Source organism: Drosophila bipectinata, chromosome XL (assembly GCF_030179905.1).
Source record: "Drosophila bipectinata strain 14024-0381.07 chromosome XL, DbipHiC1v2, whole genome shotgun sequence".
NCBI classification, from domain to species: Eukaryota; Metazoa; Arthropoda; class Insecta; order Diptera; family Drosophilidae; genus Drosophila; species Drosophila bipectinata.
Genome location: NC_091734.1, coordinates 6,801,731 through 6,825,485, shown reverse-complemented (window position 1 = coordinate 6,825,485; position 23,755 = coordinate 6,801,731). Strand labels below are relative to the sequence as shown.

Sequence of the window (23,755 nt, the reverse complement as noted above, 5' to 3'; positions counted from 1 at the left end):
GGGCTTTTGTAACAGTCGATGCCAATCGACCAATGTAGAAAATCCCGAATAACGCCTCATTGCCGTTTCTTTTGTTGCAGTTTTTGGTCTTAGAGGGGCACACTGAAAAAAAGTTCCTGCATCCACCTACTTCCGGTTCCTGTTCGCCTGGTACTTCAGGTGCTAGTTACATGAATTTTGGGCGTTTTTTGATTCTCAAAGCGATGGCCGTTACTTATCTGAAATGTAAATTAACAGAAAATAGCTGCATATTTAACAGCGATATTTTATATTCAAGAGCTCATTGAAAAGCATTTTAGCCTGGAGATAGTTTAAAATGTATTTTTATTTGAAAAAGTACGTTTAAACTATTTCAATTAGCGCCTGATTTAGCTGCCTCTATAATTTTTTTTATTAAATACTTCCATATTTAATATATTTTTTCATTTTTAAATAATTTTTACTAATTTGGAAACTTATTGATTTTGGTTCAGTGTTGTGCGTTGCCTGGCAACCTTTAAATTGGGCACTAGTGGCCCAAACACGGTCGAAAATGGCCACAACAAATGTTGGCATGGAAAATGCCATAGGCCATCGCAGCCGGCGCAGCTAAACCAGGTGAAGCGGAACAGGAACAGAAACTGGAATGTCGTTCAAGGATGTGCGAGGTAAGTTGCTCCAATCGTCTTCATTAAAATAATTTAATTATTTGTATTGGGTAGATCTCGGCGAGCAGCTGAAGCTGTTGGGGTTCCCACGGGTTTTCCCACTTCAGGCGTTGGCTAGTCCCCATGGCAGTCTGGCCAGCTTCCACATCGTGGCCGAACTGCTGCAATGGCTGGCTGGTCTAATGGAACCCGGTTCCTCTCTACCCGGCGGCGTGGAATCCGAGGAGCAGAGGGTGTTGCTAGTGCGTTCCGCCACCGAGTTTTTCGTCACCAAGGCGGCCATTCGCTTAAACCCCCGAAAACTTTACGCTGCAGCCTCGGTTACTGCCGCTGAGCTGCAAAAGATAACCCGACTTCTGACAACTCCTGGAGGCCAAACGGAGACTAATCACGAGGATGAGGAGCAAATGGATCAGTACCGGAGCCTTAACCCCGTGGATATAGGCGACAAAATGGAGGATCTGCGTAAGGCTAGGGAACTAGCCACGGACTTGACCCAGCGGGGAGCTGCACTCTATGATCTGCTCTCCAAGGAGCTGCTCAACAAGGAGGCCAGGACGGCCCAGGCTCAGCGTCCTTTGGAGCTCCTGACCGTGGAGCGAACTCTGAAGAATGCCATTCAATCGAATCAACTCAAGTTACAGTCCAGCAAAGCCCAACTGGAAGCCACGCGAGTGGAGTTGAATGCCCTGGGATCTAAGCTACAGCGCCGGAAAGCTGAGTTGGAGAGGACTCGCCAGAGACTGGAGGCACTGCATCGAATCCGTCCTGCTCACATGGCGGAGTTCGAGGACTGCGAAAAGGAGCTGCAGCAGCTGTTCCAGCGGTATTTTCTTCGCCTTCACGTCCGTGATGCGCTGCGATTCCAGCTGGAGGCCCGCACCAAAAGGGCCACGCCCATTGCCTCTCCGGTTTTGCAAAAGGCAGCCGAAAGTTCCATGCCCTTTATCCCGGAAGGCCTCATCGAGGACGATGACGACGACGACGACCTGGACGATGATGACGACGGCGAGGATGCTGGCGAAGGCATGTCGAACCCGGGCCTCGAAATGGTTGTAAATGGCCGCAGTGTTTTCGGTTTGGACTCCGAGATACCGGACATACGCGATGAGGACAAGCTACTGCAGCAGAATGGCTTAAACCCTGGACAGAGTAAGAGACCAGGAACGGCCACCTCCAGGATGAGGCCCACCACTGGAAGGAGCCGGAAAGGGGCCACAGGAGGTAGGTGTTGGTTTGGGTTATGTTGGAACTAATCTCAAAGCTTATATTTCCCCCCAGGAGTTGGCGCCGAAGGAGGCAGAGGCGATAGAGGCACCCGGCGAGGAAGAGCTGGAGCAACGACTGCTGGAGAACCAGGAGAAGGTGCTGGAGCGAGCGGCGCCACCCGTAATGGACGCAACGGTCCTGGTAGCAGTATGCTGGATTCCCGGGACGATGACAGCAGCTTCGGCAGCTCGGACAGCGAGCTGGATGTGGGCGAAATCATGGGCATGAGCGGGCTGAGCGGAATCAGCGGCATCAGTGGCATCAGCGGGATGACAGGCATGGCCCTGGGTGCAGGGGACGATGATTGTGAGGACCCCAGCATTATGTGTAGTTTTAGCGGTATTAATTCCTTCTCCACCTTCAATCTAGTTGACCTGAACTCTATCGATGACATCAGCATTTCGAAATTAACCGGAGAACTGCCGCTGCGTCCGAAAACAGCGAACAAAACGGAGCACCACAGCGATGAGGACTTTTAAGGATTTACACTCGGGCGGACTTATTTTCTACGGTCTTTTTTTTGGGTCCCAACTATGAAAGAATGAACATTTTCTTTGAATGTATAGCATATACACATATATATGTTTAATATAACATTTTCGATTCATATTGATAACTGACTTAACGTTAATACGCATATGGAGAAGGATCAGAGACAGAGTTAGCGATAGTTCTAAAAAAAAGAATATTTTCTTTGTGTCTAGCCAGGGCTCTGGCCAGTGGAAAGTTATGTACAAAAGTGAGGATGTAGCTCCGGTTGTCATGCTTTATGGGGGCCTCCTACATCACGACATCCCGACAGACAATCTTCGTTTTGGAAGAGGCGCGCTGCTGGCCGCCGTACAAGTCCGACGATGCGGAGGACGAATAATCGATGTGACTGCCCGCCTGGGATTGCTCTTGCCGGGCCAGAAAGCTATCGGCTATGGCTCGATCCAGACCCGTGTACTGGAAGTTGGGTGCACCATCTAGGACATCCGCCTCCGATTTGCGACGCTGGCGACGATTGGCATCCGACTTTCCCGCCCGCCGGCGTCGTCTTTGCCCATTGATCTCCGCCGACTTGGTGCTCTTGTGGGTGCGATATGTGCCGCTCAGGCTGGCGGGATGGGCATAAAGGACGGAGCCCGGGATGGGAGGCGGACGCATGTAGGCGGGCAGAGTCATTCCGCGGTATTGCGGTGGCAGTGGGGGAACTGGCAGCAGTAATCCCGCTCCGGTGCCGGGCGGTGGCGGCGGTAGGCGAGTGGGTGGTGGCGGCGCCATCTGAAAATGGAGAGTTAGCAGATTAAATGGATTGTCCACCGGGAGATTCTAGTCCACTTACCCCACTGCCCGCTGTCGAGGGAATCAGCATGATGGGTCGAGAAGGAGGCGTCAGTTTGCGAACCGAAGAAGGTGGGTAGCTCCCCATTTGGGTGGCGTACATCCACATGGCGGCCAACTTTTCAGAGTTTACCTTTTGGTAAAAAAAAGCTTCGTAAAAGAAAATCCATGGCTGCAGAAAAGAATATCGTACCTTCTCGCTACCGTTGAGAGAAACTGCCTTGATGTACTGATCCACTTTCTGCTGGTCCAAAGGTATTCCGGTGGAATTGGACTTAATAATAACGTCCCGAAGTTCGCTGTGTTCCGATCTTTAAATAAAAATACGGAAATTGTTAAGCTCGAGATTTAGCCGTTTTTTTTTTAAATTGAAATACCCGCCCAGTTTAGTATATTTGCAAGCAGTACATCGTATGTATTGGTATTTTTAAATGAAAAATATCGATATAAACTGCTCGAGTGTGACCAAATCCGAAATACCCGAAAAATATTACGATATGTTGGCGATATGTCTGTTGTGAGAGAAAATATTGATATTTCGATATGAATATATATTTTCGACACCCCCCTTCTGCAAACAGGCAAAACAGTGAAATCTGCGTGCTTCGGGGCAACCATTGCATCATTGGCCAATCCGATCGCGAAGCCTCAGGCCTTCCGTATCCAGTCTCACGGCGTATCTGCCGGGAATCGATCGAAATCACGGAGCGGACGAAACAGCGGAAGATACAAGCAAAACACCAGCTCGCCACGTCAGTGGGAGTGGGAGCGAGAAGGCGCCTGTCGATAGGATAAGGATAAGCTAGTGCGAAAGGGAGGGGGCTAGCTCCCTCTAAACAAAGGTATTAAAATGTTTAGCAACTTCAAGGAGCGCTTCATATCGGCCATTGTGCCGGATCTGCCGCCGCTGCCGGGCACCGGAGAACGGAGCGGCAGTTCTGGCGGCGGCCACCACAATTCGCATGGAGGGCGTTCCAGATTCGGCGGAGGGCAGCAGATGCCGGACAAGTTTCCGTATGCCAGGCCGCCTTTTCTGCAGCTGTTGACTCCGGACGAGCTGCGCGCCTCGGCGGATCACAATGTTCGGCCCATTATTGTGCCCAGGGACATAAACCTTCTGCCCTGGGGCACGGGCTACGCGGAGTGCGTGAACTCCGGAAAATCAGAGTGGAACGAGGACCAGGGTGCCTTCTGCCGGTGAGTCATTACAGACCTGAATAGCTTTCAATGGTATAATGGTATTCCATCTTGCAGACAAGTCCTCTCCGATCCGGAACACAAGCATCCGGATCTCCCATACACATACTTTGGCATATTCGATGGTCATGCTGGCTATGGAGCTGCCTTGGCTGCTAGCCACCAGTTTCATCACATCCTACACGAGAAGTTGGTCGACTGCCTGGAGCTACTGCTTCCGCGCGACTCGGAGTCCCCCGCAGGAGGTGCCGAAGGCGGAAAGCTGAATCCTACGTTTCCGCATCCCATTTACTTCCAGCGAAGGGTCACCAAGGACGAGCTGATCGTCGGAGCGTTGGAGAGTGCGTTCTTCAACATGGATTCGCTAATAGCGCAGGACAGTGACCGATATAGGGACGCCGGCGGGTGCACCGCTTGTGTTTCCCTATTTATTGATGGAAAAATGTACGTGGCGAACGCTGGAGACTCTCGCGCCGTGCTCTGTCAACGCAAGGCTACACTGAAGAAGAACCAAAAGGAACAGGAAGCAGAGGCGGGCATAGTACCCGATCCGCTAGAAGCCAACTGCTATCCAGTGCCGTTTAGCGCGGACCACACTCCCGAAACAGAGCGAGAACGGCTGCTGAACGTGGCCAGACTTAAGCCACACCTCATGGGCAACCAGTACGTGGCCATGGAGTACGCCAAGCGGCCGCACATAAAGGATATGGGCCAGCGCATCCTCTGCCGGCAGGGCACCATGCGGGGTTGGACGTACAAGACGCTGACCCGCGACGATCTCTGCATTCCAGTTGTGAATGGCGAGGGAAAGAGGAGCCGGCTTCTGGGCACCCTGGGGGTTACCCGAGGCTTCGGCGACCATGAACTTCTTGCGATCAACACGGGCATTCAAATCAAACCGTTCCTCACACCCCATCCGGATGTGCGGCAGCGCGACCTGACCCAAGTGGTGTGCATCCCGGACGAGGACAACCGTGACGGGGACTACGGTGTACTTGTGATGGCCACCGATGGCCTGTGGGATGTCTCGGAAAACGATGCCGTCGCCAGGACAGTCTTCCAAACGCTGTCGAAGTATCCGACGGAAAAGCATCGTTACACAATGGTCGCCCAGGAGCTGGTGGCCAGAGCCCGCGGGAAAATTAACGACTCTGGACATTGGCGACTGGCAGACAGCAAGGCGGCTGCCACAGTCGATGATATATCCGTGATTGTCATCCCGGTTGGCCAGTATTACAAGGAGCATGTGGAGTGGACGCAGAACTACAAGCGGGATCTCGAGGCGAAGCGTCGCCAGGCGCAGGCCAACATGGCCCAGGAGGCTGTCAATGTCCTGAACGGTGTCATCACCGAGGAGGCGCACGTGGTCGAGGAGGAGGAGGAGGGTGAGGTGGTGGTCCATGAAGTGGCCAAGACCACACCAAAGAAGTCGCCGCAGCCCAAGAAGAGTGTGGAGAAACTGGAGAAAGCGCCTGAGCCCGAGGAGGAACTGGCGCCGTCGCTGGAACGAGTGCAATTAGAGGACACTGCCACTGCATCCTCAGAAAGTAAGTCTACCAAAAGCTCTATAAAGCATTTCTAACATCTAAGTTTTGCAGCCCCGGCCGCTGAGCAGGAAAAGGATAACGAATCGAACAGGGATGCGACGACTCCGCGGCAGCATCAGGCAAAGGGTCGCAAAGGCAAGGGCAAGCACTAGGACGTGCTGCCTGCAACAAATTTATATACACCACAGACACACACACACAGCAATACAATATAGTTCAAGGTCGTCTGCAAGCCGCAGATGGACTCGCTGCAAGGCAAAGCCCACGTGGCACAGACACGGACACGGAGGAGATGCGGACGGGAACATCTATATATTTTTACACTCCACTCAAGACATTCGAGTTTATACATAACTAACTTATGTACAGACAGCCGGAGCTAGGGAGCAGAATCCACTTAACTTGCTACGAATAAGTATATTTATTTTTGATCCAAACCAATACCTTAACAAGCTGGATGTAGTGCGAACGACTTGAGACGATAAACCCAAACATAAACCCTGAGTCAAAGCCCATTAAGATGAACAAAGCCCGAGGCAGGAGCACACTTTCAATTACCACAAATCAAACCTATGCTAGAAATTAAAAACAAAACCAGAAATTATTAAGTAGCTTAAGTTGCAAAATACCCTTAAACCTTAAACTAAATAAAGTGAAAACAATTATTGTTAACTGAAAATTAGTGGTCTATCTAGGTCTAGAATTTAAAAACGCTGCATATGCGTCACTATTTCTGAACCCCTGGGAAGTTAGTAGTGCTCGTACGCCTATCGCTCGGTGGTGATAGCACTATCTGCCGGACGATAAGGCCCGGACAAAGTGATTCATTTGCTTTGGGCTTATTGGATCACCACAGATAATGCGATAACCGCTGGCCAGATTATAGGAGCACGATAGTTTACAATGAGAACACGGTTTCGGGCTTTTCAATTTTATTTATTTTGTTTGCTTTGTGAATCAACTTTACAATAATTTTGGAATCGATTTCGATTACATTAAAATTGTTCTTATTAAGGTTTCATTTTGTTGTTAAATATTCGCATCATTTCATTGACCCTATGTATATACATATATAGTTCTGGAAGCTGTAAAAATCTACTAAGAAAATATATGTATGTAGCATCCATTTACTGGGGTTTGTTGGCGACTTTACGAGTTCATAGGAGCTTCATCGACCAGGTCCGGGCTGGGACTCTGGCGGAGGAGATGCTCGGAAATCAGAGTTCAAATATTTGGTTGCTTAGAAGACATGCTCTCCGTGTTTGTGGACTGTCGGTCAAAGTTTTGTGTGTGCACAGCATTTAGTTTTCAACAAACCGTCTTTTTTTAAATCGTTATTATTTGTTATTCTTTTTTTTCAGTTTATGGCACTCACTCGCTTAGTACAAAATCTGGCAAAACCCAGCACCCACAGATATGACTTTTGGCGGCCAAGTGAGTGGTCTCGTAACTACTCTTTAGCTAGCTAATGTCGGATATACATAATATAGTCGTCTGATCGCAACATCCGCTCCGCTCCTCTCTCATCCTCCCTCCTCTCTTCTTATATCATGGTTTTTAAAAATTTGCAAGTTTAACTAACATTTTCTATGTGGTGTATATAGTACTATTATATATGCAATTATTGTTTGTTTTAGCAGTAAGTTCAGTAGTGGCACAGCGCATTATCTTATAGCACACTCACACACACCCACACATGTGCACAGCACACACACACACACACTCATTCAGGACACCCATGCACACCATAAGCCCAACAATTTTTTCAAAAATTTTCAAATTGGATCTCTGAAAACAGACAATTTTCCATCTAGTGTGTCTGGGAACTGGGAATTGGGAAGCGGGTTACAAGGTTAAGGTTTCAAAAATCTTATTTTCTGAACGTTATTCTCAAATATTTGAATATGTGCGTAGTAAGCTTTCCTAATTGCACTCCTTAGCTACAATATATACTATATATAATGTAGGCCGTTCGAACGATACAACTTCAGTTGGAAGACATTGGCGAACGCGAAGTGGGAAACCAATTTTCTATTCACAACTGTGTGCTCCAGGACAGTGCGTTTCAAGAGTGTATGGTACGAACAGGGTGCGATCAGGGATCTTTGGCCGTCTTACGCTTTTGAAACGCACTGCCAGCCAATACCCTGCTATGTACATAGTGTTACTAGTTTAGTCGCTCGATTAGTTTTTGTGCTAAATTGACATTCCAAGAAGAATTAGCGGGAACTCTTACATTCTTACATTCATTTTCTTCAGAAGCGTATTATTTCTTTACAATCTCGAGTTACGTTATACATTTTTTTTTTATTTGCGGTCTTTTTTTTCCATAGATTGGCGATAAAAATTGTAATAGTTTTAATATAAAATGTTTTGGTTTTGCCTTTTTTTTTTGTGGTTGTTGTAAAGAATGTAATTTTTTTTTTTTGGGTTTTTTGTTTCATTTTTAAATAATTAGTTAAACAACAATAACACGGTGATGTTGAAAAATTTATCTACGATTAGTTTAATTAAAAATATGCGCTCATCTTCATTGAAACTGTGCGTGAAGGTGACGGTAGGTATTAGTTTTGTATTCTAGTGCGGAATATACTCTGCAATCGGCACATCCTGCTCGGCACTGCATCCTGCCTCCCAGGAGGCTCTATATAAATAGCATTAGATGATATATATGTATATATATATATATATATAGGATATAAATACACGCCAACTCGACCTACGAACTTGGCGCTTGGGCTTGGCATCTTGGTATGTTTTTTGTGTTTCGTATAAAATAAATAATTAACACCTGTTGTCAAAATACTGGAAGGACCCGGACAATTGCCTCGGGAACGGATTCCGGGCCAGGTCTAGACTACCCGCAGCTTGGCGCTGCGACAGCGCTGGCGGGAATTCCTTCCAAGGGGCTGTCCATGTCCGTTGCCATATCTGCCGCCTCCGCCTCTGCCTCCGTTCTGTTTCACGAACCGGCGGGGAAACGCGGCACAGCAGTGGATTAGAATACTATAGAGTCGGAAAACTATCCGGATTAGCTGCCTTTTGGCCTGGCGCCTTAAGCACCAGGATGCTGCGGCCCACGATTAGGAGTGCAGCTGGGCCCGGTCCTTGGCCCGCCGCTTGGCCAGCATCGACAGCTCCACGGGTCCCACGTTGGCGGCCTGCGGTATGGCGATAGCCCGGAATGTGGCGTCCACTGCTCCGCGCAGTGCCATCGAGATGTGGTTCTGCTGCTGCTGCTGCGCTCCAATCGACAGCTGCGATCCGGGCGCCACAGCGTACTCCGTGAGCTGGACTCCGCTGGCGAACTGTTCGCGCAGCCACGTGTGCTCCAGGATATTGGCCGCCGTCGGGCGATTCTCCGGCACGATGTGCAGCATCTGGCGCAGCAGATCCTTGGCCGGCGTGCTGACCAGAGCCCATCGACTGCTGGTGAAGTCGATGTGCCCGGAACCGATCCGCTTGAGGATCACATCGGGCGAGTCGTTCGGAGTGCTGGCAAACGGCGTTCTCCCAGAGAGCATTATGTAGAGCAGCACGCCCAGGGACCAGATGTCGCAGGCCAGGTCGTAGCCCTGCCGCTTCAGCACCTCCGGCGCCACAAAGTTGGCCGTGTAACAGGGCGTCATCAGGAGGCCGTTGTCCGCCCGGAGCTGCTTAGCAAAGCCTGAAAAGTTACGCTTGGTATTAATCGTGCGAGTCTCCCCCAAACCCTAAGCCACTCACCCAAATCGCAGAGCTTCAGGGTCTCCGGTGTTTGTCGCATGCTGGCGTATATCATGTTCGAGGGCTTCAGATCCCGATGCACCACGCCGTGCTCGTGCAGATAGGCCACCGCCGAGGCTATGGTCCGGAGCACGGCACTCGCCTCGCTCTCGCACATCTGGCCCACGGCCAGGATGCGATCCAGCAGCTCTCCGCCCTTCAGCAGCTCCATCACAAGGTAGGCCGAGCCGGCATCCTCGTACACGGAGTACAGCGTCACAATGTTGGGATGGTTTCCGTATCTCAGCATAATCTCCACCTCCTCCCAGCAATCGGCGGACGTGGAGGCGGCGGCCACTGCCGCCTTTTCGATAACCTTGACGGCATAGTGCTTTTTCGAGGCGCGGTGCTCGCAGAGGCGGCAAACGGAGAAGGTGCCGCGGCCGAGCTCCTGGAGCAGATTGTACTCTGCATGGAAGTTACCCGGCAAGACTCCGGGTAAACTGCGGGAAGCCATAGAAGGAGCCACCGTTGACACGGCTGGAATGGGAGCAGCAGCAATGTGCAGCGGACTGGCGCTGGTGGAGCAGCTGTTGGAAGCGGCATTCGAGCACTGGGCTTCCAGCAGAACTGGGGCCACGAAACTAAAGCCTCTGAAGATCTCGTGCGCAGATGCGGATATGGGACCACCGGGCGAATCGCGTGGCGATTTCGAGGTATACTCCACATCGAAGTAGAAGGCATCGTCGCGGCTGACCGCCGGTATGAATGGCGGACGCACCTGCTTCCGCTCCAATCTCACCCAGTCGATGGTGGCGAAGAAGCAGTGCGCCTTGATGTCCAGTATGCCCTGGGCTCCGGCTCCCAGTCGGTTTTGGGGATTCCGCTTGAACAGCGCCCGCAGCAGCGACTGCGCCTCGGGGGACAGATTCTCCGGCATACCCAGCTTACTCCTCAGTATCTGGTTCATAGTCTCCTGGCGAGTTTGTCCGTGGAAGGGCAGATTGCCCGTCAGCATCTCGTACATTAGGACGCCGAAGGACCACCAGTCGGCGGCAAAGTCGTGCCCCTTCCGGTTCACTATCTCCGGCGCCATGTACTCGACGGTACCACAGAAGCTGTAGGTCTTCGAGCCGTCCAGGGGTTGCTTGGATAGCCCGAAGTCTGTGAGCGCTATGTGCCCATGTTCGTCCAGAAGTATGTTCTCCGGCTTCAGGTCTCTGTAGATTATTCCCAGCGTGTGCAGGTGATTCAGGGCCAAAGCCAGTTCCGCCAGATAGAACTTGACGTCCTCCTCGGTGAACATCACCTCCTTGGACAGCCGAGTAAAGAGGTCACCGCCGCGCAGGAAGTCCAGGATCAGGTAGAGCTTTCCCGGTGTTTGGAAGGCGTAGTGGAGGCGCACGATGAAGGCATGTCCAACGTCGGCCAGGATTTTGCGTTCATTGGTGCTTCTCACGCGGTCCTTGACCTTGAGGGTGGCCTTCTTGAGGACCTTCATCGCGTAGAGAGTTCCAGCGTCCTTGCCGATTATTTTTCGGACCAGGAACACCTTGCCAAAGCTGCCTTCTCCCAGTACCCGGAGTAGCTCGAACTGCGAAGGATCGGCCTTGTCGTGCCCCTCCTTGATAACCTCCTTCAGCTCGAACTCGTTCTCGTTCAGCTCAAGGACATCTCCGCCGACAGCCCCTCCCTGCCCGCCACCGGACTCGGAGTCACTGAGTTCCATTAGTTCTGGGGGCGGGCAGAGTTTCTTTCCTGAAGCCTTCTCTCTGCTCGACTGCAGGTGGGTTTCCTCCGTTCCAATGGCCGGGGAGATGTGGTGCTGCTCCAACGCAGCCTGCAGGGCCGATTGCTGTACCTGTTGCTGTCTCCGCTGCGATGACGTCACCGTGGTCACCGCCCTCCCGCTCTCCTCGTCCTCCTCGGTGGGTGTGTGCTCCATGGGCGTGACCGCCAGACTACTGCATCCGGACGAGGTGATCTGCATGCGCTGGCGCAGCTGCAAGCCCATGGAGCCCATTGTGGATTGATTCTGCCCCGCCAGCTGCTGCTGCTGGGCTGCATTATTGTTGTTGCTGTTCAGCTGCTGCTGCGGGGTTTGCTGCTGCTGGCGGAGATCCTTTTGCGAGTCCGCCAGCGGCATGACTTTCGTGCTTATTCCCCTCCGCTCTCCCGCTGCTTCCGCTCCGTCTGCGCCTCCGCACTTTCCTCCTGCTTCGTATCCGCTTTCTCTTTTACTTTTCACCCACTTTTTTCTGTTTTTTATTACTTCCGCTGCTACTTTGCGGCGCGCGTAGGCGTCGACTGCGCTGCTGCTGCGCTGTTGCTTCCCTTCTGGAATTTAGGATCCGTTTGCTGCACTTCTCTTGCCAAGGTCTGTCTTTTATAAACGATTCGCGCCAGTCCAATTTCTGCACAGCTGTCTTCTTATCACTATTATTTACATATTAAACAATACAATTGTTGATCTAATATTTTTCCTATTTTATATCCAGAGTGCCCAGGTGGCGCAAGGGTTTCGATTTTTCCAAGAAAAATCGATTTTCGATTTTTACTCTTAAGCCAAAGCGTGGCAACGCCTTCGACAGTTTCGCGGGTAATCGGAGCGCGGTCTATCGCAAATTTAAATTTATTTTCACTTTATTCATGTTCACTTTAAAACACGTACGGCAACATGTACCATATGCTTATATGTCTAGTAACCAGAGGTCCTTATTCATTTTCCCGCACTTATTATAGAGTAAAAAAGATAAATCGCATTGCATTACTCACTTTGTGCAAATTTGAAGGGCGCATCGATAAACCGACACAATGCTGACCACAAAGTGCAAGAAAAGAGCAAAAATTAATCCACAGGCTGCCGAGACCTCGCTGTTGGTGTTCATCAGGTCAAACTGTGGAAAAAAAATGAATACGCATTAAGAGTTTTCTTTTTTCCTGGCTAACAATGAGTTAGGCCTTGAAAAGGCTATATCTTAAACACTTCTGATCCAATTCTTACTCAAAGTACCTTAAACGATTTCTAGATCCATTCTGAGTAAATCTGCATCAAAACCCAGACCAACAATTTTCGATCCCATTTTTTCAAATTTTTCTAGGGGGATCCCTTCAAAAATGGGCATCTGCCTAGGAAGACCAACTTTGACCCCTTTCGGAGGCTATATCTTGGACAATTTTGATCCGATTCTCAAGCGGAGTACCTTAAACGATTTCTAGATCTATTCTGAGTAAATCTGCATCAAAACCTAGACACAAAATTTTCGATCCGATTTTTTCAAATTTTTCTAGGGGGATCCCTTCAAAAATGGGCATCTGCCTAGGAAGACCAACTTTGACCCCTTGCGGAGGCTATATCTTGGACAATTTTGATCCGATTCTCAAGCGGAGTACCTTAAACGATTTCTAGATCTATTTTGAGTAAATCTGCATCAAAAGCTAGAAACAAAATTTTCGATCCCATTTTTTCAAATTTTTCTAGGGGGCTCCCTTCAAAAATGGGCATCTGCCTAGGAAGACCGACTTTGACCCCTTGCGGAGGCTATATCTTGGACAATTTTGATCCGATTCTCAAGCGGAGTACCTTAAACGATTTCTAGATCCATTCTGAGTAAATCTGCATCAAAAGCTAGAAACAAAATTTTCGAGCCCATTTTTTCAAATTTTTCTAGGGGGATCCCTTCAAAAATGGGCATCTGCCTAGGAAGACCAACTTTGACCCCTTTCGGAGGCTATATCTTGGACAATTTTGATCCGATTCTCAAGCGGAGTACCTTAAACGATTTCTAGATCTATTTTGAGTAAATCTGCATCAAAAGCTAGAAACAAAATTTTCGATCCGATTTTTTCCAATTTTTCTAGGGGGCTCCCTTCAAAAATGGGGATCTGCGTGGTAAAGCAACGGAGGCCACGCGGAGGCCACCCCTTGCAGAGGTTAAATACTAATTGGACAATTTTGTTTCATTCATACCCTAAACGATTTTGGAATTCATCATATGTATATCAACAATTTTTAAAAACAAAAGTTCCCTTACCTGTTCACCCTTCTGCTCTGCCATTCGGTTGAGATCCCTGGAGAGGCCCACTCCGGAAATGGCCAGGGCCAAGGTACTGCTGGCAATGCACACCAAGCTGAGAGCCAGAAAGGCGGTCTGAGTTTTTCGCATGCTCACTACGCCGAGGGACCCTGTGACAGCGGCTATTAATCCTGTCCAGATGCCGCATCCGGCCATCGAGAGAGCCGCGTCCCGGACAATCAGCAGTGATCCGAGGGCCACTAAAGAGACGGCCAAGACCAGCTGCAAAGTGCCCAAGACGATCTGAAGAGGAAAGGCGGAGCAGCATTCGTTGCTGGCCTTTCGCTTGCGGTTGTTCCGACCGGATATCGAGGAAGAGCTGGCCTCGCTGCCCTCCTTGTATTTGATGAACTCCGGAGGACAGCGCTGCTTGCGGCTGATTCTGGAGTCCAAAGTGTTGGCGGCGCTCTTAGAGCCGGCCTTTGTCACCTGGCTGCCTGGCATTCTGGAGGCCATTGCCTCCTCTAGCTGCTGCTTGAACTCCTGATGGGAGATTATCTTGGGCTTCTGCGCCTCGTCCTCTTGGCTCTTAACCTTGGCCGCCTCCACATCGAGGTCCAGGGCGGCCGAGAGCAGCTTCAGGGCTGGCGGCTTCTCATCGTACACGGGACTCGAATAAATGTGACTTTGGGCATCCTGGCGTGCCTGCTCCTGATCTTCCTGCAGTTGCTTCCGCTGCTCCTGGTCCCGCTGCAGCATTCCGATCTGAGAGTTGGTCAGGCTCTCCGATCCCGTGTTTGTGGTGTTTGTGCTCTGCTCAATGGTGGCCGCTTGGTTTAGTTCCTCGCGGTTCAGGCTGCGATCAACAATGGTGTCCATGCTGCCAGTGGTGGAGTCGTGGGAGTCGATCGTCCTGGCCGGAGAGGCCGAGTGGCGGCCATTGAAGTCTCCTCCGCCACTAGCCGGCTGCTGGTTGCTGTTCTCTGTCATTTTCTGGTCTGATTCCTGTTCAGATTTCACTGGATCATGGACAAGGGGCTGCAAGGTCAAAAAGAAAAGGATTTTTTTATTTTCAGTGTAACAAATTCCACGGATCTAAAAGATTAGGGAATTAAAAGCCAATACCCTCCGGGGCAGTTTCAAGTTTTTTGTCTAAGTCTTTTGTTTGGCTCACACTTTCGAATCTGTTCGTTTATCGGCCCAGCCTTTCGTCCAAGCCAATAATCACTTGATTGATCTTTTTTATTATTTATAAGCCATAATTATTTATTCCATAATTGCCACAATAACCCCCAGTTGGCAAATATTCTGTCCCCCATCGGCAATCCATCCGCAATACCCTTCAACAATTGTCAACGTTCTGTGGGCCAAGTCAGATTTTCGGCTATAGCTTTATGCGAGTATTATCTATATATGAGCGAATATATGGCTGGCATTATCCACCTTGACATTTGGTGGCCGGTTGTCATTGTTCTTTAAGCCGAACCGGTTCGCACTTGGCTGGCAATTAAGCAAAATGCGAAACCGAAACTCTAACTGAGACCCAAGCTGAAATCGAAAGCAAAAAACACTTGAAAATTAAATTGAAAAGGAAAAAAGGCAAATACTGGGGGAGTGGCATGAGGTGGCATTGTTTTGTGGCTCCACGCGGCTGATATCGCTTAGAGGTAAGCCACTTAAATGGCATCTGATATGGAAAATTGCTTTCAGCAAGTGGCAAATTGGTTTTCATTTAAAGTCTTTTTTTTCACTTTGGTCGGTGTAGTCTGTGGATAAAGCAGGCTAGTATTGAGAATGAAAATTTCTTAGTCGTCGATTTTTTTCCTGAGAACAGTAGGCCATTGAATCCAACTTTCAACAAAAAAAATCGACGACTGGGAGATTCCGCTTCTAATGTTCATTCAAATCCTAAACTCGAAACGGAAAACATCTACTTCGCTCTTAAATATTAAGTAAAAATATTTATTTTAAATAATATTTATTCGTAAAATAAATATTTGGAATAATAAATATTCGTCAAATAAATATTTGGAATAAAAAAAATTGATTAAAATAATAAATTTTCCAAAATATTAATTATTTTGACGAAATTAAAATTTCGTACAAAATTAAATATTTAGAGCGTCGGTTTTTCACAAATATTTTTTTTTGGGAATAAAATTCGTGCCTTTCTACGATGTTTTTATTCCGGGTATTCTCTCGTCGCGGTAAAGCCAATGCCAACAGCAGTACCGAGGCCCCCGTCGTGCCGAACGAGACCACCACCACCACCACCACCACCACCCGTAAAACCCGTAAAACCCGTGCACCAAGGAAGAAAACCAAAAAGGCCACCCCAGGATCGGCCAAGAAAGCATTGAAGGGTAAACCCTCTCTGAAGATCAATAAGAAGCTCGCCGTAACCTACATGAGGTCGCGTGCGATGAAGCCAAAGTCGGTTGCTAAGAAACTATCGAAGGCTGCTGCTAAGAAGGCAGCTGCTAAAAAGGCAGCTAAAAAAGGTGAGTCTATAGGCCTGCGATAAATTAATTTAATTGTTAATTTAATAACGATAAATTAATTATTTGTAGCCGCAGCTGTACGTGACGTGTCATTTATTGATGAATCTGTAGACGAGAATGTGCCGAGTTTTACAACCGTTTTGGGGCGTTCCTTGGATTCAAGCACAGATATGGATATTGGGGAGCCCTGTGCTTGCTGCTCTTCGGGATCTAAAAAGAAGGCATCTAAGCCCCGCAAGCCGGCAGGAACTAGCAAGGGTGGAGTCACGAAGAAGAAGGCTACATCGAAGCCCAAGAAGGTAGCGGCAACTAGGAAACAAATCCAAGGCAAGTGCTATAAGGACGTGATATAATTTGTATTCCACTAACCAGCCATTCTTTTTATCTAGATGCTATGGAAAATTAGTAAAATCGTGTATCATAGAAGTAGTACTAACCTACAAGCAATAGTACGAGTATTTAGGAAACCATTCTAGAAATTATAAAAGTATTTAACATCGCAAGAAGTATCTCATGAAGTACTTAGTAGAAACCTACAAGCAATAGTACGAGTATTTAGGAAACCATTCTAGAAATTATAAAAGTATTTAACATCGCAAGAAGTATCTCATGGAGTACTTAGTAGTAACCTACTAGAAAGAGCACATTATTTGGACATTCCTTCTAAATTATAAAGTAAATGCAGCATAGCATATTATGGTGAGTATTTTGTATCCTTTCTTTTATTTTTATTAACCCAGTCTCTTTCCCTCAGGTGGATAGCTGGCAGGACAAAGTGATATCCAAAATTTGAAGTATTCTGTTGGACAGCAAGATTAGGATTCAAGAAGAGGCCACTAGCTATTGAATGCAGGGTTTTCTATAAATTGTATTTGTCATTCATACCTTTGTACAAGTCTGATATATGTATAAACGTTACTGCCTGCACCATAAAAAAATATATTTTTTTACTAACGGTGGAGAGGGGGGAAAGATGAAGAATCTTTTTGTGGCAGTTGTGGCATTTATCTGGTTTTCTGTTGACATTTTGCCAGTGCCTCGATGCCTGCTTTCTACTCCATCTCCACAGACCAGGTCCGGCTGCTCATTTGTGGCACTTTTCATTTTCACTGTTGTCGCCTTTACGGCCATAAGGCGTAATTGGCCAGGTACGAGCCGGGGAGCCGACGAGCCGACTTGAGCGGTCGAAACTCTTCAATTAGCATGGGAAGTACGCCCCTCCTGTCCGGCTCCGGACATCTACATTTTCGATTTCCAGTTTCGAAGGCCCATCACCTTTCCCACGACAGACCTGTCAATAGTGTCTCCCTTCGAGCTTGGAAATTTGGCTTCTGAATACAAAGTCTTTCTGGCTTTTTCAGCCAGCCAGCTCTGCCGCCAAATGCAGCTGGTGTTGCACTCGAAAATCGCCCAAGCGCTAAACCAAGAAAACCGCAACTCCAGCTGAAAAGTAACTTGAGCGAAAGGGGAAAGCCACTTGCCACAAACCAAAAGTTCTTTTTTACAGATTCCTTCGAGCTTCGATTAATAGAGTTCGAAATATATCCGGGGAGAGCCTCCAACCAACCTCCACTGGAATACGTTGGGTGAAACTAAAAATCAAAGACAATAAATCGCACTGGCTATGAAAGAAAAAGGAAAACTAAAGGCCGGGGAAAAGCAAACACAAAAGAAACATTTGGCGGCAAAAACAGAAACAATTCAATAACAGGTTTCCTAAACGAAGCTTACTGTTTTTGGCAGAAATTAAAGGGCAAATCCAAGTTGGAATGTGATACAGAAACCACAGAAAGATACATTTCAGATTAAGTATAATTTAATTTTCTCGAACAAAGCACTTAATTGTAGCGCGTATTGAATGGAAATGGATTTGGAAGGAAGAGCCATGTCGATAGGTTTTCCTGAAAGCAAAATTGCACCGGTTTGGCAGCAATCTCAGCGGTCAGCTCAGCAGCCTCACCTGTACGTAAATATATACAGACGTAGATACATATACCGCTGGGGCTGCGTGTGTGCGGCTCGACACTTTCACTTGCTGGCGTCCCATGCTGGCCATAATTTTGGAGGCCAATTGATTGGCGTACACCAATTTTTGCCCAACTATTTTTTAATAGGGGCTGCTTGGAAGGAGGATTTCCTCATTTTATAGCCGCCTCTTTTGGTTTCCGAACCGAAAAATATTTGTTTTCGAAACCGTTTCTCGAGAGTGCCTTGTAAGTGCGGCACTTCATGGGGCAATCCATGGGGATTTGCTAATTATTCGTGGCAAATCGGTTATTGAAACTGAAACTTGGCCAAAATGGTTTCGATCGGAGTATAAGGGGAATGTTGCGAGCGATTCATGAGCGTTGGCTTCAATTTTATGCATTTAGGCAAACAGCCGCTTGGCTAGAAGGTGGCATGATATATTCCGGCTCGTTTTCCAAGCCATGGTAGTGGGAGCCGTAAGCCCACATCAAGTGGCAAGTGGCAGCCACTTGGAGCAGCAGCTGCAGCTGATTTTTCGAGTTTTCCGATTGCACAATCGTGGAAAACGCTTCAGCAATTTGTCACCTGACTTGAAAATCAGGAAGGGAGTTCTGCCACAGAATCTGGCCCACAAAGTGGCCTACTAATTGCATCATCCGTCCGAAAAGACACCTGCATAAACCAAAAAATGTACAACAAAGTCCACAGACGTATGTGAAAATTCCCACAGCATTGACTGACTGATTGAGTGGCTGACTGAATGACTGCCTAACTGAATGACTGACTAACTTACTGACGAATATAGACAAAGTTAAGACACGAGATGGCAGTTCAAGTAGCATGCTGGGCCTTCCTGCTACCCACGCAAATGTTGCAGTTGAAAAAACCAGCAAACTAAACGATTCTGGGGGAGAAGACCTACCCCTGAATGTGCTCAGTGCATCGCAGATATTATATGATTAGCTGTGATGCATGTTGACGTCGTCTGAGGTAATTAAGACACCGCCTGCCGTGACAGACGAGCGGCAAAAGTAAATTAAAATATCAAAAGAGCACGTGCAACAACACCAACAAATAACTGTGAAATGTGACACTGCAACAATAACAATAACAATAACCAGCAGCAACTGGCACTTGCAACACTTGAGTTGGCCCGATGTAGCGGCTAATGTTGCATCATCATCATCCCAGGCAGCTGAGCAAGACAGCGCCAGTTAAGAATACCACTGCCACCGAGAATACCATCATTAGGGTGCTCTCCGGAGGCAAATAAAGCAAGTGCACCTCCTAACGGGAACGGGGGTGGCGGCTGTGGAATGCCCCGGGGGTGTGACCAATTCGCTTGACAATTCTTCGGACGAATGCCACTCCATTTGCCAATAAGAGCGGCAACAAAACGGCAAGTTCGTTTCCTAAGTCTTTCGTTTCGAGGGCCCTACTCGACTGCGGCTTGGGCGGGAAAGCAAATAAAATATACATTATGCTAAACTAACTGATTCTGTAGAACCTGGAATGCAGGTCCGACGCTCAGCTTGAGGTCTTCCAGCCAGAGACCGGAGACCGCCCTGTACCCACACCTAAAATCTCGATGGCATGTCTATATCATAGACAGCCATGGCCTGGAGTGGAGTTAATTTTATGCAGGCATTTGGACAGAAAAAAATGAATTGGAATGAGAATAATTATGATGATCATGATGGTGGCAAGTTGCAAAGCTGCGAGGCTGCACGTGTGTAGACAACATACACATATGTATGAGCTGCATTCGGAATGCAGACCGACAGAGGTTGAAATGTCAAAGTATTTAAGTCACACGATTACGAGTCTCTGAAGCCAAATGACAATTTTGCATTGTTTACCTTTGTCTGAGAGCGATGGCTTTGTGTTGGGGCTTTTCATAGCGCCTCGGTTGTTGGTCAACAGTGGGTTAAGAGTCTGTGTAGCCTTCAAAATTGTGGTCAGCCTGCAGTGTACTTGCTTGTTGTTTGTTTTCCTATGGAATTTAATACCCGACTGTTAATTTTGGCCAATGGGAACGCACCTCGGCCCCTTCGGATCGATCCGGCGTCTATTTTGGGTGCCTCGCAAGGCCCTGGTGATGGGCAGGGCCGCCAATGACAATTAATTGTCTGCCTGCCTCATTATTATTGTTGTTGATTAAGGTTTAAGTGAAAAATATTCCGCAGATAATCAAAAATCTGTCTTCTAATTGCGCAGTGGCTTTCGATGGCTTTTTTTTTTATTGGGGTATATTAATCAAAATTCAGCTCTCGTCGTAATTACATTTTTTGTTGGAGGAAACCGAAAGTCTGTATCCAATCATCGTTGATGATCAAGTCTGTGGCATTCATTGATTAAAGTATCCACATCGATGGTCTCTCTGAAACCACATCCTACAAGTGATTGACCCTAGATGGTAAATATTTAGAGCCATTTTCCGCCGATGCCGATGCCGATTGTTTATTATCTCAGGCAAGTGCAATGGCAAGCCAACAGCCTGCATGTGTTCATAAACCTATGTCTGATCGTGTGTACATAGCGATATATGTGCTGCCTAATCTAGTTTGAACAACATTGGTTGCACGCACTCGCCGTCGAGTATTTGCACTCTCACAGCCCCCCAGATACCCCCTCTGTATCCCGATCGTGGTACAATTAAGGCGGCAAGGCGAGGCAAGGCAAGGTCGTCGCCGTTTGGCGCGGCTGTTGTCGCTGGAATTAGCATTTGAAATGACTTCATATGAAAATAATTGCACGCTGGCCAGAAAACCAGAGGCCGGGGCTGTGGAAAATTGCCTTACGCACTTGCCACGAATCAGAGTCCAAGCGATTGCAGTGCACGCGGCTGAGAGCCGGGTTGTGGCAACCGGGCAGGGGCTAACTGGCCAATTTATGCCTCGATCTTATGAAATAGACAAGGCAAAAACGAACAAAAAAGCCAGAAAACATTGCCATTCGAACGTTCAAATCTGGCCGGGCAATCAAAAAGAGTCGAAACGAAATAAATTCAAAACGGAACACTTGCCCGGCTGCGAGGGAAACGTATTTTGCGGTCAAAACTTGAATCAATTGTGGCCATTTTAGCAAGCCAGTTGGTGGACAGACTATGCAATACCCGGTACCCGTACACCCTCCTACACTTGAGGTACCTGGTATCTTATCTCTAACATGCCTGTGCCTACTTCAGGTCCTCAGGTCTCGGGTCTGGTTCCCCCTTTCACTTTCAATTAGCCAGTGGGCAGCACTGGTGCGGCTTTACTTTTTGGCCTCTTTGCAGTTTTCTTGTTTTCGCCTCGCATTTATTATTATTATTTACATGATGCATTATGCACTTCAAGGAAAACTTTCGCCGCATGCAACGATATTTGGTGCGAGGTGTGTACCTGCATTTCCTGCAATTATCGCACAGGTACGCGTGCCGAGGGCGTCCAATTATGCAATTGGAGGAGGCGGCACATCAGGAAATTGAAATGAATATGATTTACTTGCTAGTTGCTACCCCCCCCTAAGAGGTTACTAGCTCGAAGCCCCCTCAAAACGTGGCTGCCATTGTCAAAAATTCTTTCGTTTTCAAGGTGGAACTTAATTATATAGCCCCGGCAGATATTTCTTGTATTTGGTTTACGTAATCCCTAGTTTGGGCATTTTGTTTTCCCCCCCAAAACTGAGGCATTCTAATGGCTGGTTTGACCTGTGGACTCCACTGAACATAAAGTGCTTCAAGTCTCAGGGCAAAGTCGTTAAAAACCCAACAAATTTCCGCTCGTTGTGGTTGTCAATTTTTTGTTCGCTAAACGGCAGCCAACGATCTTGTAAAAATTGCTTATGAAGACTTTCCATTTTTTGACCATTTTTTTTTTATCTGTCTAACCTCCATAAATTCGTCTATTTATATATGTATTCGAGGCGAGTGTAATTGTTTTCTTGTTTGCAGTTGAAAAAAAAGCGGCAGAAAACAATTGCCAAGGAGCTGAATGGTCCAATTTCAATGGGAATTGTGAGAGGTTATGGGAGTTCTATGAGTCACTATTGGCTGGGATTATAATTGAAGTTGAAGGAGTCATGAATGTTTCAGAGGTGGGCTTGCCCCTTTGTTATTCGAGACTTTAAATATATATTTTATTTATAATAATTATTATCTAACAATTATCCTCAGTTGGAGAGTCAGTGCACGTGCTCCTAATAATGTCATTTGCAATTTCACGAATCTCCATCTTTCCCCGGCTTTTCTCTTTCTGCCACGGCAAGGTGCAAACTTACGATAATTGAAGTGGCGTCCCCGGCCTTTGTTTTATGTTATTGTCTATTTATCAGCTATTTTCTCCCAATGATGTTGATGCTGGTGCTGCTGCTGGTGCGGTTGCTTTATCTGGAGTTGAATGAAATGTTGCCACTGTCGGCAGCCGGCAGCTTGCTGCGTGCAATTAAAATTCACCAAATTCCATTTCACTTGAACACACAAATACAAAAAAAAAGAGATCACCGCCGAACCGCGTGAGGTGTTTGGAAACAAATCGAAGATCGGATATAGTCCGAGGAGTAGCCACGAGCTACCGTTAGCGTGCGGTGGGGGCGGCGAGAGCAGCACGTGTTGCTCCAAAGCGCGTTCGAATACAACTAACAGTTGCTGCTGATGTTGCCGCTGCCGTTGCTGCCGCTGCCAGCGGCGCTGCCCAAAAAAAAGCTAGCTGCCAGAGCGGAGCGGAGCTTTACATTTTTGGTATGCCAGTGGCAGTGTTGTTGTTGCTTTACAACCTGTTCGCGTAAATCTGCGTTTAAAGAAGTGCCGACAACAAACGTAAACGAGCGTGCAGCAGGCACAGCAGCCGCCACAGCCGCCACAGCCGCCACAGCCGCCACAGCCTCCATTGGTGGCAACAACAAGACAACAAGCTTTCGAATCGCCGCGCAGCATCTTCAATCTGCCATTCAATTTCAATTTGGAACATTTGCTGACGTCATGATGGGCGAAAATAATTGAAAGTGTTTTCAGGTGGATGTCTTGGAAAGACTTCAGATTAACGGAAATAAATGAGAGAAAACATTTAATAGAATCATTTAATTGAAGCCAACTAATTGGGCCAACAACGAGACGGCTTTTAACCCCAAACACGTCGCGTTCAAAATTATAAAATTCGTGTTGGGGGACCTTAATGATTCTAAACACACAATCGAAAGTAAAGTTTCAAAAACTTGTTCTTCGAATGTCGATGTCATTGTTGTTGTAATGTTTATGTTAATTGAAATCACACATAGAAGACAATAACAATAATAAAGAGAAGAATTCAATGTTGTTGCCTTGAGGGGGGGATTGAAAAATGCGTTTTGTTTGTCTGCCTTTTTGGCACTTGGCTGGCGACGTGACTGGAGAATCTTTTTGTTCGCTTTTGGCCATGTTGCGATGTTGGCTCGTTTTCATTATTTTATTTCTTATTCAGTTTTTAAACTAATGGCGTGCTTATGTAAGCGCAGGTATTCCTGGGCACAGATGCCAGAGCCATAGCCATAGCCACATAGAAATATTCATATCGCTTGGTATGAAAATGTAAAAGGCGTGTGTAACGGTTGCATTGCAAATG

General features: G+C 47.5%; 5 protein-coding genes across 8 annotated transcripts; 3 read left to right on the top strand and 2 right to left on the bottom strand.

The window, feature by feature from the left end:
• Positions 1-128: 128 nt before the first annotated feature.
• Cluap1 (clusterin associated protein 1) lies at positions 129-2,525 on the top strand. The gene is made up of 5 exons (XM_070280764.1): positions 129-159; positions 474-647; positions 702-1,871; positions 1,929-2,222; positions 2,286-2,525. The coding sequence occupies exons 2-5, from the start codon at positions 626-628 to the stop codon at positions 2,393-2,395; spliced, it is 1,596 nt and encodes a 531-aa protein (XP_070136865.1). The 5' UTR covers positions 129-159; positions 474-625; the 3' UTR covers positions 2,396-2,525.
• On the bottom strand, positions 2,487-22,778 carry LOC108122792 (uncharacterized). 2 transcript variants are annotated; one of them, XM_017237557.3, is made up of 6 exons: positions 22,437-22,778; positions 13,726-14,745; positions 12,467-12,588; positions 3,436-3,553; positions 3,244-3,375; positions 2,487-3,182 (listed from the first exon to the last, which is right to left on the bottom strand). In XM_017237557.3, the coding sequence occupies exons 2-6, from the start codon at positions 14,695-14,697 to the stop codon at positions 2,697-2,699; spliced, it is 1,830 nt and encodes a 609-aa protein (XP_017093046.2). In that variant the 5' UTR covers positions 14,698-14,745; positions 22,437-22,778; the 3' UTR covers positions 2,487-2,696. The 2 variants fall into 2 exon arrangements, with proteins under 2 accessions (XP_017093046.2, XP_043066073.1); XM_043210138.2 differs by having other exon boundaries at positions 3,244-3,553.
• LOC108122791 (protein phosphatase 1H) lies at positions 3,758-6,665 on the top strand. Its single transcript, XM_017237556.3, has 3 exons — positions 3,758-4,439; positions 4,497-5,986; positions 6,038-6,665. Exons 1-3 carry the CDS (start codon positions 4,093-4,095, stop codon positions 6,136-6,138), a joined length of 1,938 nt encoding a protein of 645 aa, XP_017093045.2. The 5' UTR covers positions 3,758-4,092; the 3' UTR covers positions 6,139-6,665.
• Positions 8,274-12,220, bottom strand: S6kII (Ribosomal protein S6 kinase II). Its single transcript, XM_017237555.3, has 2 exons — positions 9,713-12,220; positions 8,274-9,653 (listed from the first exon to the last, which is right to left on the bottom strand). Exons 1-2 carry the CDS (start codon positions 11,835-11,837, stop codon positions 9,070-9,072), a joined length of 2,709 nt encoding a protein of 902 aa, XP_017093044.2. The 5' UTR covers positions 11,838-12,220; the 3' UTR covers positions 8,274-9,069.
• Positions 15,607-17,142, top strand: LOC108122795 (uncharacterized). Of its 3 annotated transcripts, XM_070280042.1 has the most exons (5): positions 15,610-16,208; positions 16,278-16,535; positions 16,598-16,645; positions 16,742-16,907; positions 16,963-17,141. In XM_070280042.1, the coding sequence occupies exons 1-3, from the start codon at positions 15,884-15,886 to the stop codon at positions 16,612-16,614; spliced, it is 600 nt and encodes a 199-aa protein (XP_070136143.1). In that variant the 5' UTR covers positions 15,610-15,883; the 3' UTR covers positions 16,615-16,645; positions 16,742-16,907; positions 16,963-17,141. The 3 variants fall into 3 exon arrangements, with proteins under 3 accessions (XP_070136144.1, XP_070136143.1, XP_017093049.1); XM_070280043.1 differs by having other exon boundaries at positions 15,607-16,208; positions 16,284-16,535; positions 16,598-16,907; positions 16,963-17,142; XM_017237560.3 differs by having other exon boundaries at positions 15,611-16,208; positions 16,598-16,907; positions 16,963-17,138.
• Positions 22,779-23,755: the final 977 nt, after the last annotated feature.

Coding starts and splice junctions, on each gene's coding strand:
- LOC108122795 (XM_070280042.1), top strand. CDS start 15,884: ATGTTTTTATTCCGGGTATTCTCTCGTCGCGGTAAAGCCAATGCCAAC. Junction 16,209..16,277: donor TAAAAAGGCAGCTAAAAAAG/GTGAGTCTATAG, acceptor AATTATTTGTAG/CCGCAGCTGTACGTGACGTG.
- LOC108122792 (XM_043210138.2), bottom strand. CDS start 14,697: ATGACAGAGAACAGCAACCAGCAGCCGGCTAGTGGCGGAGGAGACTTC. Junction 3,554..12,466: donor GCCCTTCAAATTTGCACAAA/GTGAGTAATGCA, acceptor TTTTATTTAAAG/ATCGGAACACAGCGAACTTC. Junction 3,183..3,243: donor CCTCGACAGCGGGCAGTGGG/GTAAGTGGACTA, acceptor CTCCATTTTCAG/ATGGCGCCGCCACCACCCAC.
- LOC108122791 (XM_017237556.3), top strand. CDS start 4,093: ATGTTTAGCAACTTCAAGGAGCGCTTCATATCGGCCATTGTGCCGGAT. Junction 4,440..4,496: donor GACCAGGGTGCCTTCTGCCG/GTGAGTCATTAC, acceptor TCCATCTTGCAG/ACAAGTCCTCTCCGATCCGG. Junction 5,987..6,037: donor TGCCACTGCATCCTCAGAAA/GTAAGTCTACCA, acceptor TAAGTTTTGCAG/CCCCGGCCGCTGAGCAGGAA.
- S6kII (XM_017237555.3), bottom strand. CDS start 11,837: ATGCCGCTGGCGGACTCGCAAAAGGATCTCCGCCAGCAGCAGCAAACC. Junction 9,654..9,712: donor CCTGAAGCTCTGCGATTTGG/GTGAGTGGCTTA, acceptor GTAACTTTTCAG/GCTTTGCTAAGCAGCTCCGG.
- Cluap1 (XM_070280764.1), top strand. CDS start 626: ATGTCGTTCAAGGATGTGCGAG. Junction 648..701: donor GTCGTTCAAGGATGTGCGAG/GTAAGTTGCTCC, acceptor TGTATTGGGTAG/ATCTCGGCGAGCAGCTGAAG. Junction 2,223..2,285: donor GGGTGCAGGGGACGATGATT/GTGAGGACCCCA, acceptor CCTTCAATCTAG/TTGACCTGAACTCTATCGAT.